Source organism: Jaculus jaculus, chromosome 14 (genome assembly GCF_020740685.1).
Source record: "Jaculus jaculus isolate mJacJac1 chromosome 14, mJacJac1.mat.Y.cur, whole genome shotgun sequence".
NCBI lineage: Eukaryota > Metazoa > Chordata > Mammalia > Rodentia > Dipodidae > Jaculus > Jaculus jaculus.
In genome coordinates this window covers 62,048,903-62,064,936 of record NC_059115.1, presented here as the reverse complement: position 1 = coordinate 62,064,936, position 16,034 = coordinate 62,048,903, and the positions used below count along the sequence as shown (strand labels likewise).

Sequence of the window (16,034 nt, the reverse complement as noted above, 5' to 3'; positions counted from 1 at the left end):
AATGCATTCAGTCCAACTTTAAAAGTCCCTATAGTTTTTTATCAATACCAATGATGTTCAAACATCCCATAGTCCAAGATCTTTTAACTCAGCCATAATGCCAAAAAACAATAACCTCAAAAAACCCATAATGGCACAGAATAAACATTCACACTGCAAAAGATGGCATAAGGCACAGCAAAGAAATATTCAAACAATACAAGATTTAAAACAATATCAAACTCTGTAGCTTCAAGTCCAACAACTCTAGCCAGTGACAAATCTCCAAGTCCAATAATTCTAACCAGCAACAAGTCTCTGGCATTCCAATTCTACCCCTCCAACTAGGCTACTCACAGTCCTGGAAACCTTCACTGGAGCCATCTCGTGGTCCCGGCATCTCCACTGGGTCTCAGTCCACAGTTCATTCTCATGGCCCCATGGTCTCCATGCAGGCAACCAGCAAACATCCTTCACACTGCCTATGGCCATTTCCAAAACACAAGATTGTGTTGCAAACTCAATGACCCTCTCTTTTCTGCATTTCTCATACTCCACAATACCAGGTAGGGTGCCAATTTGTTAATCATAGGCGGGAGGGGGAATAAAGCAGACTTTGAAGAACAGGACACTCCTTGAGCACTCGGGCCCCTTCAAAAGAGTTTACATTCTTCCTGTTGCCCCAGCGCAGGTCACCTGGCCCAATCTCAAAGGTTGTAATCTCTCAAACAATTTGCAGGTGAACGGGCAGAAGTTTAGGCCCAAAGATTTCATTTTTTTTTCTGTGTCATGTCCCTCTCCTCACACCAGTTCATTTCCACACCAATCTCAAAGGTTGTAATCTCTCAAACAATTTGCAGGTGAACGGGCAGAAGTTTAGGCCCAAAGATTTCATTTTTTTTTCTGTGTCATGTCCCTCTCCTCACACCAGTTCCTTTCCACACAAAGCAACCCTGCACAACTTCTCAGAACATGGCTATAACAGCAAGCCTCACACAAACTTCTAGCCCAGTCCAAGCACATCTCTTTCTCACCCTCATAAGCCAAACCTCACAGTCCATAGTTCTTATTACATTTAGGTCTTTCAACTCTGACCAAAATAGTCCATCAAGCTGTACTTTCAGCACTGCAAGGCGTCTCTTAGGCCAAGGTTTCAAATCCTTCCTATTCCTCTTGAAAATCAGCTCCAAAAAGCCAAAGCCACATAGTCAGGTGTCAAGCAGCAATCCCACTCCTCGGTACCACTTTACTGTTGCAGTCAAGTCCACGTTGCTGGTAGAAATCACCCAATCAAGAGCAGCTAGTGGAAAAAAAGAGGTTTATTTTGGCTTACAGGGTCAAGAGGAAGCTCCACAATGGCAAGGGAAAATGATGGCATGAGCAGAGGGTGGACATCACCCCCTGGCCAACATAAGGTAGACCATAGCATCAGGAGAGTGTGCAAAACACTGACAAAGGGAAACTGGCTATAACACCCATAAGCCCGCCCCTAACAATACACTGCCTCCAGGAGGCTTTAATTTCCAATTGCCATCAGCTAGGGAACCTAATGTTCAGAACCCCTAAGTTGTTATGAGGGACGCTTGAATCAAGCACCACACTTTTTTTTTTAGTTTGAATAATATTCTGTCACATGCACACACTCAGTTTTTCAGCTATCACTGGACATTTGGTTATGGTGAGGAAGTATCTTTGAGACATTACTTTTACTTATGTTGATGTCTACTCAGAAGAGGAAGCACTGAATAACATGGTGAGTGTGGTGGCTTGAGAAACCTTCACACTCTATAGCTGTTCTTTCACCCTTTGTGTAAGATTCCTCTGATTTCTCCACATTCTCACCAGCACTTGTCACTTCCTATATGTTTTCAATAGTAGCCATTACAGTAAGCATGAGGTAATACATCATTGTGGCTTTGATTTATTTCTCTGAAATTAGTGATGTTGAACATCTTATACGCTGGCTGCCCAATTATACAATGCTTTGAGAGAAGTAGACACATCCTTTGTTCAATGATTAATCAGCTTATTTGAGTTTTTGTTGTTTAGTTGGGAGGGGATTTTTCATATATTCTGGAAATTAGTTCTTTATGCAACATAATTTCCAGGTATTTTCTTCCATATACTCTATTAACTGTGTTTTTGGGAATTGAAAGCTTCACTTTTTTTGCATTTACCCTTGGTCCAAAGCTGAATAATATTCTATTGCATGTATATGTTAAATTTAAGAAAAATAATACTACTTTCTTAAATTCAAAGATGAACACTTTAGATGTCCCTTTCCAATTTAGATGACTTCCTTCCTTCCTGCTGGCCTGCCTGCCTTTCGTGTGTTGCTATTTTTACCTAACTGTTTTGGCTATGACTTCTGATATTATGGTGAATTAAAATGGCAAGAGCAGACATTTTTACCGTATTCCTCATCTCGGAGGAAAAGGTTGCAATGTTTAATCACATGATTCTTATGCCTGACCTTTTTATTAAATGTGGCCTGTATCATATTGAGATAGTTTCCCTCTGTTCTTAATATGTTGTTTTTTATTCATGCAGGTGTATTGTACTTTTTCAATGCTTTTTTTGCATCTGTTGACATAATAGTATGTGTATTAGTTGATCAATTTACATATTGCATAATCCTTGTATTACATAAATTAATACAGCTTAGCCATTATGTCCAATATTTTTCATGTGCAATTAAATTCAGCTTTCTAGGTTTCTGATGAGTATTTTTTTCAATAATATTATCAGGAATTACTGGTTTTGTGGTTGTTTTGTAGCATCTTGGTAGTTTTGATATCAGGATGTTAGCCTCTTAGACTGAGCTTAGAAGTGTTCCATCTTCATTTTTTTGACAAAGTTTCAGAAGGATTGGCACTAGTTCTTTTTTCAATGATTGATAAAAATTTCTACTGAAACCATCTGGTCCTGTCCTTTTCTTTGTTTCTGCTTTCTTAATATTAATTCAGTTTCCTTACTCATTATTGATCTGTTTTACATTTTCTATTTCTTCATGACTTAGTCTTAGTGAGCTGTACTTTTCTAAGAATTTATTCATTTATTTTAGGTTATCAAATTAATTTCTTCACAAGTGTTCATACTTAGTTCATTACTGTTCTTAACCTTTTTTTTTTTTTGTGTGTGTGTGTGTGTGTGTGTGTGTGTGTGTGTGTGTGTTTCAAGGTAGAGTTTCATTCTAGCCCAGGCTGACCTGGAATTCACTACGGAGTCTCAAGGTGGCCTCGAACTCACAACAATCCTCCTATCCTCCTACCTCTGCCTCCCTAGTGTTGGGATTAAAGGCATGTGCCACCACATCCGGCTCTTAACCTATTTTTTATTTACTTCCTTACAAGAGTGAAAGAGGCAGATAAACACATATACAGAGACAGAGAGGGAGCGTGTGTCTGTCTGTCTGTTTGGGCATGCCAGGTCTTCCTGACACTGCAAACGAACTCCAGACACACGCATCACTTTGTGCATTTGGCTTTACATGAGTACCCTGGAATTGAACCCAGTCCATCAAGGTTTGTGAGCAAGCACTTTTAACCCGGGAGCAATCCCTGCAGTCTCTATTTTTTTAAATTTCTATTGAATCATCTTTTATTTCTGATGTTATTTGAACCTTTCCGTTTTTTCCCCTTAGTTTATATAGCCAAGGGTTCATCCATTTTATTGATCTTATGAAAATCAGCTGTTAATTTCTCCAGTTATTTCTACTGTTTTTCTGTTACCTATTTAATTTCTGTCTGCACTACTTATTTTTTTAAAATTATTTTATTTTTATTATTTGAGAGAGAGAAAGAGGCAAAGAGAGAGAGAATAGGCCCGCCAGGGCCTCCAACTGCTGCAAACAAACTCCAGACACATGCACCACCTTACGTGGGTACTGGGGAATTGAACCTGGGTCCTTAGGATTCTCAGGCAAGTGCCTTAACTGCTAAGCCATTTCTCCAGCCCTGTGCTACTTTTCTTTTCTTCTGTTTGTGTTTAGCTTGTTCCTTTTCTAAGATGTTAAGTTATAAAGTTAGGTTTAGGAGTGTGTGTGTATGTTCAGATCCTGAGTTCACATACCCCCAGCACCCACATAAATGCCAGGTGAGTGTGGGCCACACAAACCTGTAACCCAGTGCTCAGGAGGAAGAGCTGGCAGATCTCTGGGGCAAGCTGGTAGCTAGACTAGCTAAATCAGTGAGAGTCTGCTTTGGTGAGAAGCCTGTCTGGGTAAATAAGATGGACAAGTGATTGAGGAAGACACCTGACCTTGATCTCTGGCCTTCACACACATGCAAGTGCACGAACACCCGTGCAAAAACATGACCATGCGTGCATACCACATACTCATGCACCTGCAGAACAGGAATATAGCAATCTCTGGTATGAAAGTATTCTTGTCATTTTGTTAGCTGCTTGCTGTGGGACTTGCAGCCTTTTGTCCTTACTGTCTTCCTTCATTGTCCTCCTCGCTGTTTCATTGGCTTCTTTGTAGTCATCTACTTTGGTTCCCTTGTAATTCGTTTTTACATCTATTCTATCAATATTTTCTTTTCAGTTATTGTTGCAATTATATGCAGCATTTCAAAGTTAATAAATTTGATTTTCAGCTGAGAACAACTTAATTTCAACAATATGCAGAAACCTTTTACCTTTATAACGGCTCAGTCTGCTCCCATTTTTCTATTGATATTAAGGATTACATTTATTTTATACATGTCTTATATTTGATTTGTATTATAAAAATATATGCATTAATAATACGTGAGGTAAGTCCTATTTAAATTATGTGTACTATACTCACAATAGTCCACATTACTATATCTGCCCATTGGTTTAACTTTACCAGAGGAACATCAGTTCCTGTGAAAGAACTACCTTTTTCATTTTTGAAAGAAGGTCTAGTAATAATGAATCACCATCAGGAAGTCATAATGTCCTCTTCATTTTTGAAGATACTTTTGAGAGCTGTAGTATTTGTTGGCAGGATTCTTGTTCTTCTTTTCTCATCCACCACTTGGATCACATCCTCCCATTCCCTTCTTGCCGTCAGTTTTTGCTGGGGAGTCTGCTGGTAAAAGGCTTCCTTGTATGTGATAAATTACTTCTCTTGCTGCTGTAGACTACATAAGTGAATGACCACTTTGAACACTTGGTGTGGTTCTCTTCAGATATTGTTAGAGTTAGTTGAACCTTTTGAATTTTTTTTGGTTGACAGTTTCCATAATTATAGACAATAAACCATGGTAATTCCATCCCCTCCCACATTCCCTTTGCAACTACACTCTCCATCATATCCCCTCCCTCTCTTGATCAGTCTCTCTCTTATTTTGAAGTCATCATCTTTTCCTCCTAATATGATGTCTTTTGTAGGTAGTGTCAGGCACTGTAAAGTCATGGATATCCAGACTATTTCGTATCTGGAAGAGTGCATTGTAAGCAGTCGTACCCTTCCTTTGGCTGTTACATTCTTTCTGCCACCTCTTCCTCAATGAATCCTGTGCCATGGAAGGTGTGATAGAGATATTTCAGTGCTAAGAAGTTCTCTGTTGCTTCTTCTCAGCACCATGGTACCTTTTGAGTCATCCCAGAGGTCACCACCATCTGAAAAGAGAAGTTTCTCTAACCAAAAATGAGAGTAGCATTAACATATGGATATGAACGTTAAGAGAAGGGATTACTGGGCATTTTGATGAGCATAGTATATACATTTATCCAGACACCAAGAGACATTACATTCCTAGGGCTCATGACCTCCCCTGTCATAGGTTTTCAGTATCAGGCATATATTCCCTCCCATGGAGCAGGCCTCCAGGCCAATTAGAGAGCAGTTCATTTCCCCCATTACAGACATGCCACTATTTCACCTGTTGGCTCATTTGGCCTGGCTGGCCAAATTTAAGGCTTGCAGTGTCCACTGTTGAGTATTTCCACTGGTGATTTCTCATTTTCTCTCCCAGTAAACTGCATGCGGCATAGCTTTTTCCAGCTTTCTGTCAGCTGGTCTACATGAAGGAGATTTTCAGCTCAGCTCCAGTAGAATTTCTCAGTGACCTTGCAGCCCAAGTATGTGAAGTCTTCAGCAATAGGGTCTTACCATCTATTCTTGGTGGGAAACCAAGGGCCTCAGCAATGGCCTGTAATGTTTAGGGTGTATCAGGGACCTCCCTAGCCAACAACTCACTGGAAGGTATCACATCCCTAGCACTGAAAATTTTCTAGTAACAATCTATGGCTTCTGGATGTGCCATTGACAAAAAAAAAAAAAAAAAAAAAGGTTTCCATGTGACTTATTTATGTGCTCTTAGATTTTGATTAGCCCTTCCCCCACCTTTCCTTTACTGAGTCTCTTCCCCTGACTTCACTTAGGTCTTTCCACCACTATTAATCTATTCTTCTACTTACATGTATACAATACCATCCTATTAAGTCCCCTCTCCCCTTTCTATTCCCTTTATCTCCCTTTTCTAGCTTACTGGCCTTTGCTACTGAGTTTTATTCCTACTCACATAGAAGTCCAGTCATTTGTAGCTAGGATCCACATATGAGAGAGAACATGCGGTGCTTGGCTTTCTGGCCCTGGGTTACCTAAGTATAATACTTTTCATATCCATCCATTTTCCTACATATTTCATAATTTTATTTTTCTTTACCACTGAGTTGAACTCCATTGTATAAATGTGTCACATCTTCATTATTCACACATTAGTTGGAGGATATCTAGGCTGGTTCTGTTTTCTAACTATTGTGAATAGAGTGGCAATAAACATGGTTGAGCAAATATCTCTAAGGTAGTGAGATGAGTCCTTAGGATATTTGCCTAGAAGAGGTATAATTGGGTCAAATGGTAAATCTGTTTTTAGCTGTCTCAGCAACCTCCACACTGACTTCCACAATGGCTGAACCAGATTCCATTCCCACCAACAGTATAGAAGGGTCCCTCTTTTTCTGTAGCCTCACAGCATTTTTTGTCATTTGTTTTCTTGATGGTAGACATTCTGACAGAAGTGAGATGGGATCTCAACGTAGTTTTAATTTACATTTCTTTTCCTGATGGCTAAGGATATAGATCATTTTTTTTTTAGCTGTTTATATGCCATCTGTATTTCTTTTTCTTTTGAGAACTCTCTATTTAGTTCCATAGGTTCCCCCCCCACCTGCCTTTCTTTGTTTGTTTATTAAGGTAAGGTTTCACTGTAGCTCAGGCAGACCTGAAATTTTACTATGCAATCTCAGGGTGGCCTTGAACTCACAGCAGTCCTCCTACCTCTGCCTCTTGAGTGCTGGGATCAAAGACGTGTGCCACCATGCCCAGCTCCATAGCCCATTTTTTAATTGGGTTGTTTGATTTCTTATTATTTAGTTTTTTGATTTCTTTTTATATCCTCAGATGTGTAGCTGGCAAAGATTTTCTCCCATTCTTTAGGTTTCCTCTTTGCTGTATTCACAGTGTTCTTTGCTGTACTAATCTCATGAGGTCCCAGCTGTTAATCTGTGGTTTTATTTCCTGAGCAACTAGGGTTATATTCAGAAAGTCTTTGCCATCAATATGTTGAGAGATTTCCCCTACTTTTTCCTCTGGTGGTTTCAGAGTTTCAGGTCTGATATTAAGGTCTTTGATCCATTTGGACTTAATTCTTGTGCATGGAGAGGGATAAGTGTCTATTTTCATCTTTCTACAGATACACATCCAGTTGTCTCAGCACCATTTGTTGAAGAGGCTGTTTTATCTCCAATGAGTATTTTTGGCATTTTTTGTTGAAAATCAGGTGGCTATAGCTACCAAGACTTACATCTGGGTCCTCTATTCTGTTCCAATGATCTACATGTCTGCTTTGTGCCAGTGCCATGCTGTTTTTATTTCTATGGCTGTGTAGTGTAGGTTAAAATCAGCTATGGTGATACCACCAGCCTTATTCTGTTGCTCAATATTGTTTGAGATATTCAAGATTTTATTGTTCTTCCAAATGAATTTTAGGATTGTCTTTTCTATTTCCATGAAGAATACCATTGGAATTTTGATGGGGATGTATAGGTTGCTTTTGGTAAGATTGCCATTTTCACAATATTAAGTCTTCCACTCCAAGAACATGGGATGTCTTTCCGTATCTTAGTGTCATCCACAATTTCTGTCTTGAGTGTTTTAAAGTTTTCATTGTAGAGATCCTTTACTTCCTTGGTTAAGTTTATTCCAAGGTTTTTTTTAAATGGAGTTGTAAATGTGATTCTCTGATTTCATCCTCAGTGTGTTTGTTGTTAGCATATAGGCAGGCTGCTTATTTCTGAGTGTTTATTTTGTATCCTGCTTCGTTGCTGTGTTTATCAGACCTAGCAGTTTGCTACTAAAGTCTTTAGAGTCCTTTCTATATAGAATCATATTGTCTGAAAATAACGAAAACTTGATCTTTTCCTTTCCAATTTGCATCCCTTTTATGTGTGTTTCTTGCCTCATTGCTATGGCTAAGATTTCCAGTACTATATTAAATAAAAGTGGGACAGTGGAAACCCTTGTCTTGCTCCAGATTTTAGTGGAAAAGCTTCGAGTTTTTCTCCCATTTAGAACTATGTTGGTTGTAGGCTTGACATAAATAGCCTTTATTATGTTGAGATATGTTCCTTCTATTCCCAGTTTTTGTAGGACTTTTATCATGAAGGGATGTCAGATTTTGTCACATGCTTTTTCTGCATATAATGAAATGATCATATGAATTTTGTCCTTCAGTTCATTCATATGATGTATTACATTTATTGATTTGTATACATTGAACCATCCCTGCATCTCTGGGATAAAGCCTACTTGGTCAGGGTAAATGATCTTTCTAATATATTCTTGTATTCTGCTTGCCAATATTTTGTTGAGAATTTTTCATCTATGTTCATGAGGGAGATTGGTCTGTAATTTTCTTTTCTTGTTCTATCATTGCCTGGTTTTGGTATCAAGGTGATGCTGTCTTCATAGAAGAACTTTGGTAGGATTCCTTCCTTTTCTGTTTTATGGAAAAGTTTGAGATATTATCCCCTAAGTCCCTTGGCTTATAGTAAATTTTTTTGTTCCCATAACTTAGTTATTTCAAATGACTTGTCTTCAAGTTCAGTGATTCTTTCATATTTGCCTGAATTCTTCAGCTCAGATATTGTAATGTAAGAACCAGAATTTTTATGTCTGTGTAAAATGTGCTTCTCTTCATAGGTATTTGTATTTGTTCATGTTATCTCTTTCTGGTTTCATTTAATTATATATGTGCTCTCTTTTAACTCATCAGGCATCTTTATGACAGCTCGTCTAGTCTTTGTCAAATAGGTCATAGATCTGTATTTCCTTAATGTCACTTTCTGGAGTGGTATTTTGTTCCTTTGACTGCACTATTTCTTCTGCTTCTTTTTTATTTTTCCTGTTCATTTCATGCACATATATAATTTTTTGATGACTACCAAGTATAGTTTAATCTTGGATAGCATTTAATCTGATGTTCATTAGAAATTTTTATTAACATGAAGCAATTGTATATCTTATCCATGACTTAAAATTGAGAAAGCTTGGGTAAGCTATCCCAGCATATTTTACCTAACAGGATAAAAGTTCTAGTGATTGAAAATAAATCACTTAAACCTAAGTGTTTAAACCTAGTGATGACCATTTGATAAAATTAGTATAAATAAAGCAAGGATTATCTTTTTGTTTATTTTTTTTATTTTTATTTATTTGAGAGCGACTGACAGAGAAAGAAAGAGGCAGAGAGAGGGAGAGAAAATGTGCATGCCAGGGCCTCCAGCCACCTCAAATGAACAAACTCCAGACTCATGCGCCCCCTTGTGCATCTGGCTAACGTGGGTCCTGGGGAATCGAGCCTTGAACTGAGGTCCTTAGGCTTCACTGCTAAGCCATCTCTCCAGCCCACGAATTATCTTTAAAGTGACAATATTTTCTTATATGTGAACCTTTATATTAAGACTCAGTTTTCCCAATAGTTAATGACTTGGTGAATATAAATAACATAGTTAACTTTACTGACAGCCTCAGAGTCAGTATTATATCCCCTAATCATAACAAATTAGCATCAGTGAGCTGCTAATGAGTTAAGCCTTAACCATAAGATTCAGTTTTTCCAAGAGTTAAAATCTTGACAAGCCAGCCATAGTGGTGATGCACGCCTTTAATCCCATTACCCTTGGGAGGCAGAGATAGGAGGATCACCATAAACTTGAGGCTACCCTGAGACTACTTAGTGAATTCCAGGTCAGCCTGAGCTAGAGTGAGACCCTACCTTGAAAAACCAAAAGACAAAAAACTTGGTAAGTAGATTAGCCTAATTTACTTTATTGAGAGACTTCAAGCCAGTTTTTATATCCTTTTAACCATGAACATAGTGAACTGTTGGACTTGTTTATTTGTTTTGTTTTTTTAAGATAGAAGTTTGGTGAGTTTGTGATTTCTTTTTTTTTTTTTATTAGTTATATACACAGTGTGTATACAGCCATGTTGGTATCGTTAGCCTCCTCCTTGTCCTCCCCCCCCTCCACGGGGACCCTCCTCATTGGGGAATGTGGGTCGTGCATTATGGGGGTAGCCATGAGTTATGGGGAAGAGGCAATGTCTCTGTGTATGATGTCCCAACATGTGGCTCTAACAATCTTTCCGCCCTCTCTTCAGTAAATTTCTCAGAGCCATGATGGGTTTGTTTTAGGTCTACTTCAGTCATGAGGTCTTGGGAGCCTCTGTGTCTCTGGATCTCTGCTTTGGTAGGAGTTTAGTGTTGAGTTGAGTGTTCTCTGTGTCTATCTCCTTCACCCTTGTGCTGGTACCAGGTTCAGCAAGAAAGCAGCACTCTTGCTCATTTCCCCCATTACTCTTGGTTTCAGTTGGAGCCTTGGTGAGGTACAATGGGATGAATCTCTCCTCAGGATCTGAGTCCATTCCTAGAAGACCCAATGAACCCTAAATGTCTTTCCTTTCCTTTCCTGGGAGGTGCTGCCTGGTTAGACAGATGCCATCTTGACCAGAAGTCTATAACTCTTTTTATCATATTCACCCCCATTACCCTCCTTTATCCTCCTCCCAACTAATCCTTGTCCTTCTTTCATGTTTTTTTTTTTTTTTCATGACCCATTGAGTTAAATTGGGATTGCTTGCACGAAGATTGGTTATGGTTATTTACTGGAGTATGGGCAACCTGCCAGTGTTAGTTCCACCAAAGAACATGACTCCCCGCTCCCAGAAACCATTGACTGCCAGTAGCTAATTTAGGAGGTGTGAGGTCTTGTGAGCTCATACCCAATCAAGATGGAATGTTTATAGACTCAGTCTTGTGCAGGAAACCATGTCTCTTATGAGTTTGTGGTGTAACAGCCCCACTGTATCCAGAAGACAGCAGTAGGTTTCTGTATGTCATTTTACATGCTTCCTTGGTTTTGGATACCACTTCCCCTCTCCTTCCTACCTCCCTGTCCCAACCCTACTTAAACCTCCCGCCCCAAACAACACTGTTTCACTTTATGCCTTTTTTTTTTTTTTTTTTTTTGCTGTTAATTTGTTGTGCTTATAAACAATATATTTTTTACTCTTCATTTGTGGGTCCTGGGGAATTGAACCTGGGTCAGGCTTTATAGGCAAGCACCTTAACCACTAAGTATCTCTCCAGCCCAAGGAAATGTGTTTTGTTTTTATATTTCTTCTCTTTCCTTAGTATAGTATTTTAGGGAACCCCACCTTGAAAAATAGCTAAGCAGAATGCAAGCAACCTGAATTTATTGATGTTTTCAGGGTTACAGAAAATCAGTTATTCATATGACTCAGCTTTTATTTCATCTTAACTTTTGGCATGGAGACCTTCCCCAGAACATAGGGGTAAATTCAAGACCTATTACCTTTTAACTTCTGGAAGGACATATATAATATTGTATCCCAAGGTCATGCTGATTAGAGATTTGGATGTTTAATTATATGTGCTAATTATTGAAATAGAATACAGTTTACAACTTTCATGTTTTATATTATTCCTAAAGGACAGGCTTTAGAGCTGATGCGCAAATAGTTAGATTTGTTTACGAGCAAGAAAGCAAAGAACTGAGCCAGGCATGGTGGCACACGCCTTTAATTCCAGCACTCGGGAGGCAGAGGTAGGAGGATCACCGTGAGTTCGAGGCTACCCTGAGACTACAGAGTGAATCCCAGGTCAGCCTAGGCTAGAAACCCTACCTCAAAAAACCCAAAAAGAAAAGAAAAGAAAAGAACTATGAAATTTAATTTAATCTAGTACGTACTGTTTCTGAGCACAGCCCACTGACCTTTCTGCAGAGATCACTTGGTTTAAAATGTATGGCCTTGTCAACACAAATGGAAGTCTTTAAAACAGAACTTTTTGAAAGGGAATATAGAATCTGAAACCTGTAATTACTGTTATATTGGAATTGACCACAGTTAAGTGTGCACATCATTACCATTTATAGTCACTTTCCACTTCTTTAGTTCATAGAGTCCATTTTACGCCACGGGAGCAGGGCAGCGGGGTCAAAGCAAGTAGCACAGTCTTAGGCTTCTGTCGCTAACTTTAACTTCCTCAGAGGGTAATATTTGGTTAGTAGCTGTTTTCTCAGTTACACAATCAACCCAAACTGGGTAGGGTTGAGTTTAGGATTAGTTTAGTTGTATATGTACAATGTCACGTGTATGTGAAGTGAAGCTGAGACCGTTTTTAAGTCCTGGCTTCGAAGCCCTTGTATAATTGCTGACCTTGGCTGAGTCTGTACGATGAAGAAGGTGCCCAGCTCAGCATGTAAGAGAGCAGAGCTGGGGGGCCGTAGCCGTGCTGATGTGAGGCGTTAACGGCTGGATGCGTTCAAGCAGCTGTGCCGCCTCCAGTGTCTGTGTAATGGCATTTACTAGATTTTAAATGGACTGCTGAGGAAGATGGAATACAATCTTATGTATGATATCTGTCTTGAAAAAAAGATAATGAAATTGTTCTCTTGCTAGCATATATTGTATTAACCTTTGTGGAGTCACCATAGAGAACAGATATCTCTGTAGAGTTAAAACCTTTTGCTAAAATGGAGTGTTATTAAGTGCAGTTGTGAGTTCTAGGAGAGGAGAACAGGTAAGTATTTTTTTTTAACCACTCAGAAAATATTATAGCATATTCTAGGCTAGCTAGAGAGAAAACATGTAATGTAAATTGAACGTAACTAAATTCTTCTCTGTTCTTTGTTTTTCTTCTTTACAGAACCTGGAGAAAATTTGTATGGAATTTACTCACAAGGAGTTGTTTGATTTCTATAACAAGGTCTATATTTTAAAATAATTTCCTGATCTGTAGGGGGTTTTCCTACCATTTCTTTGGTTGTATGAATTATTATCTTAAAATGCCTTATTACAGAGCTGTGTTCTTTAAACTTGTCTAAATCAAGAAGAAAATTAGAGTGGTTTTAATCCAGCAGTAGCGCTGGCGCTACAGCATAGAACATTTGAGGTGAGGCATTCGGCGCCCAGCCTCGCCGACACTTTACGTTAACTCAGATCCCATGAAAGGCTGGTTTCACCGCTGGCCTCAAGGCAGAGGGAAAGCATGAATAGGATGATGCCACACTTTTAGGCTCATCTTTGAATGTATTTTATGTTTCTTTTCTTTTTTAAATTTTTTTTTCATTGTTCATTTTTAATTATTTTTTTTGAGAGCGACAGAAAGAGAGAAAGAGGCAGATAGAGAGAGGGAATGGGCACGCCAGGGCCTCCAGCCACTGCAAACGAGCTCCACACGTGTGCGCCCCCTTGTGCATCTGGCTAACGTGGGACCTGGGGAATCAAGCCTCAAACCAGGGTCCTTAGGCTTCACAGGCAAGCGCTTAACCACTAAGCCATCTCTCCAGCCCTTATGTTTCTTTTCAAATACTGATTTCATAACCTAGGAATTTGTAGTTCCTGAAACTTCAGAAGGTTAAAATCTTATCAGGCGGTGGTAATTGAAAATGAAACAGCTGGTTGTACTTAGCTCCGTGTATTTAGAAGTCCTCTTTCTTTATAAATTGGAGACTTAAATGGCAAGCATAAAATCTAATATCCTCCCATAATGAGAAAAAAATATTGTCAGTGTTACTTTTGTTGCCCTTTGGGTGGATTTGTTATGCAGTCACTGATGCCGCCTCTCCTTTTTCGTGCGTGTTGCTAAATGCTTGCTGTGAATCCCTTCCCTTCACTAACTCTCTTCTCCATTTTTGTTTTTGTAAATAGCTAGAGACCATACAGGCACAGCTGGATTCCCTTACATGATGCTGCTGAAGATCAGTTTCGGTCGAATTCCCATCATCTCATTGAAGAGAGATTGCCTGGGCTTATTTTCTGAAGGAATCAGTGGCTAACTTTCTGCAAATGATGCATCTTAGACAAATAATAACCAAGAGATCATTGTTAGGGTCGCTGAGATTCTCATACCCTTTCTTCAGTTGTATGAGCTAGTAGCAGTTGGTAGGAACACTTTGTGCACTGTGAGTCATACTGCTGGGTGCGCCCTCTAACTCCGTGCGGAACGGCTACACCTCCATGAGAGCCTGGAGGAAACAGCCACCCCAGCCCAATACGTACCGGCAGTTTTCCTATGTTAGGGTTATTTTGCTTGAGAAATAATAGAGGAAATAAAATTTTAAAAATGGGACTAGGAATATTATATCAGTTAATTTCAATGTGACCTTTCTCTGTTGACTGACTCCAAATTTTCTCTTGAGTTTAATGATTTAATAATAGTCCTGGTTTTGTGAGCTTGATACTGCCAATTAATGATTTACTTCATAGTGTGGTAGACAGCTTCAGATCGTGCATGAAAATTGTAATGTGTGCTAAGTGGCCATACCTACAAGTTCAAATTGGGTACTTTTTACATTCTCTTGTAAATATGCCTACTGGTTTTAGCCAATAAAATTATTCTGTTTCAGAAGTATTTGAATTGAAGTATTCAGTATTTGATATTTTAAGATGACTGTGTGTAAATGTATGATTGATTGCTTGTAAAAAATAATTGAAATTTTTATGAATGAGTTATTTATCTTTTGATTATTCCAGGGAAAAGAGGTTAAGTCTAAGAAGTTCAAACATAATTTTCTCCCCATGAAATAATTTTATTTCAAAAATGCCCTGTTAAACAAACAAAATCATTACATTTGAAGCACATTTCTCATATGAAGTCTCTGGGTAATACAAGTACTGAATGTATCTGAATCAGTGATCAGTATATAGAATTTATGCCTACACTTATTTATGTGTTTGTGTATTTTATTTTGTCCCTTAGAAGAATTTAAAGGTTAGGTTATTTCAGAAAGCAAATATTATGACTGTTTTCCATAATTAATTGTAAAGGTTTTTTTTTAAGCTTTATTTATTTATTTGAGAGACTCCTGGGGTAGAGTATGTTATTCACTAAGAGCGTGCACGCTCCTTTTACCTCCTGTGCATGCCTGTAGGTGCAAGGTGGTCTGGTGACAAGGAGAGTAACAGGCTCCCCCTGCCTCTCTTTCCTACTGGGGAGATGGGTGGAGGCAGAACGCCTCCACCGACGAGGTTCAAGCCTGCTAATGCCTGCCTGCCTGCGGTGGTAAGCGGTAAGGCAGGTTATGGATGGAATGTGACGTTTCCTTCTTTGGCTTCTAAAGTCACTCTTTTTATTTTGTTTCTTTTCTCTTTTTCCTTAGAAGATCTCAATGTGTTGCTTAGGCTGGTCATAAACTCCTGGGTTTAAGCAAACCTACCTCAGCTTCCCCAAGTAGCTGAAGCTACAAGCACAGGCTTCCTTGCCCAGCTTTTTTTTTTTAATGCTGTTTTGCCAGTTCATAAAGGTGAGTTTGCAGAGGTACTGTAAACATTTTGGTATTGTAGACTTTTCTTTTTCTTTTTCTTTTTTTTTTTTTTTGAGGTTGGTCTCACTGTAGCCCAGGCTGACCTGGAATTCACTATGTAGTCTCAGGGTAGCCTCACAGTGAGCTTCCTGCCTCTGCCTCCTGAGTGCTCAGATTAAAGATGTGAGCCACCATACTCGGCTCATTTAGACTTTAATATAATATAAATATCGGTAATCTGAAGT

General features: G+C 38.9%; 1 protein-coding gene across 4 annotated transcripts in view; it reads left to right on the top strand.

Annotated features, from left to right (window-relative positions):
- Positions 1-14,897, top strand: part of Commd10 (COMM domain containing 10) — a 165,469-nt gene extending 150,572 nt beyond the window's left edge. For all 4 annotated transcript variants that reach the window (XM_045133935.1, XM_045133936.1, XM_045133932.1 and 1 more), the window contains 2 exons: positions 13,191-13,250; positions 14,195-14,897. In XM_045133935.1, the coding sequence (XP_044989870.1) occupies positions 13,191-13,250; positions 14,195-14,233 (99 nt within the window). In that variant the 3' untranslated portion in view covers positions 14,234-14,897. The remainder of the gene's footprint in view (positions 1-13,190; positions 13,251-14,194) is intronic.
- Positions 14,898-16,034: the final 1,137 nt, after the last annotated feature.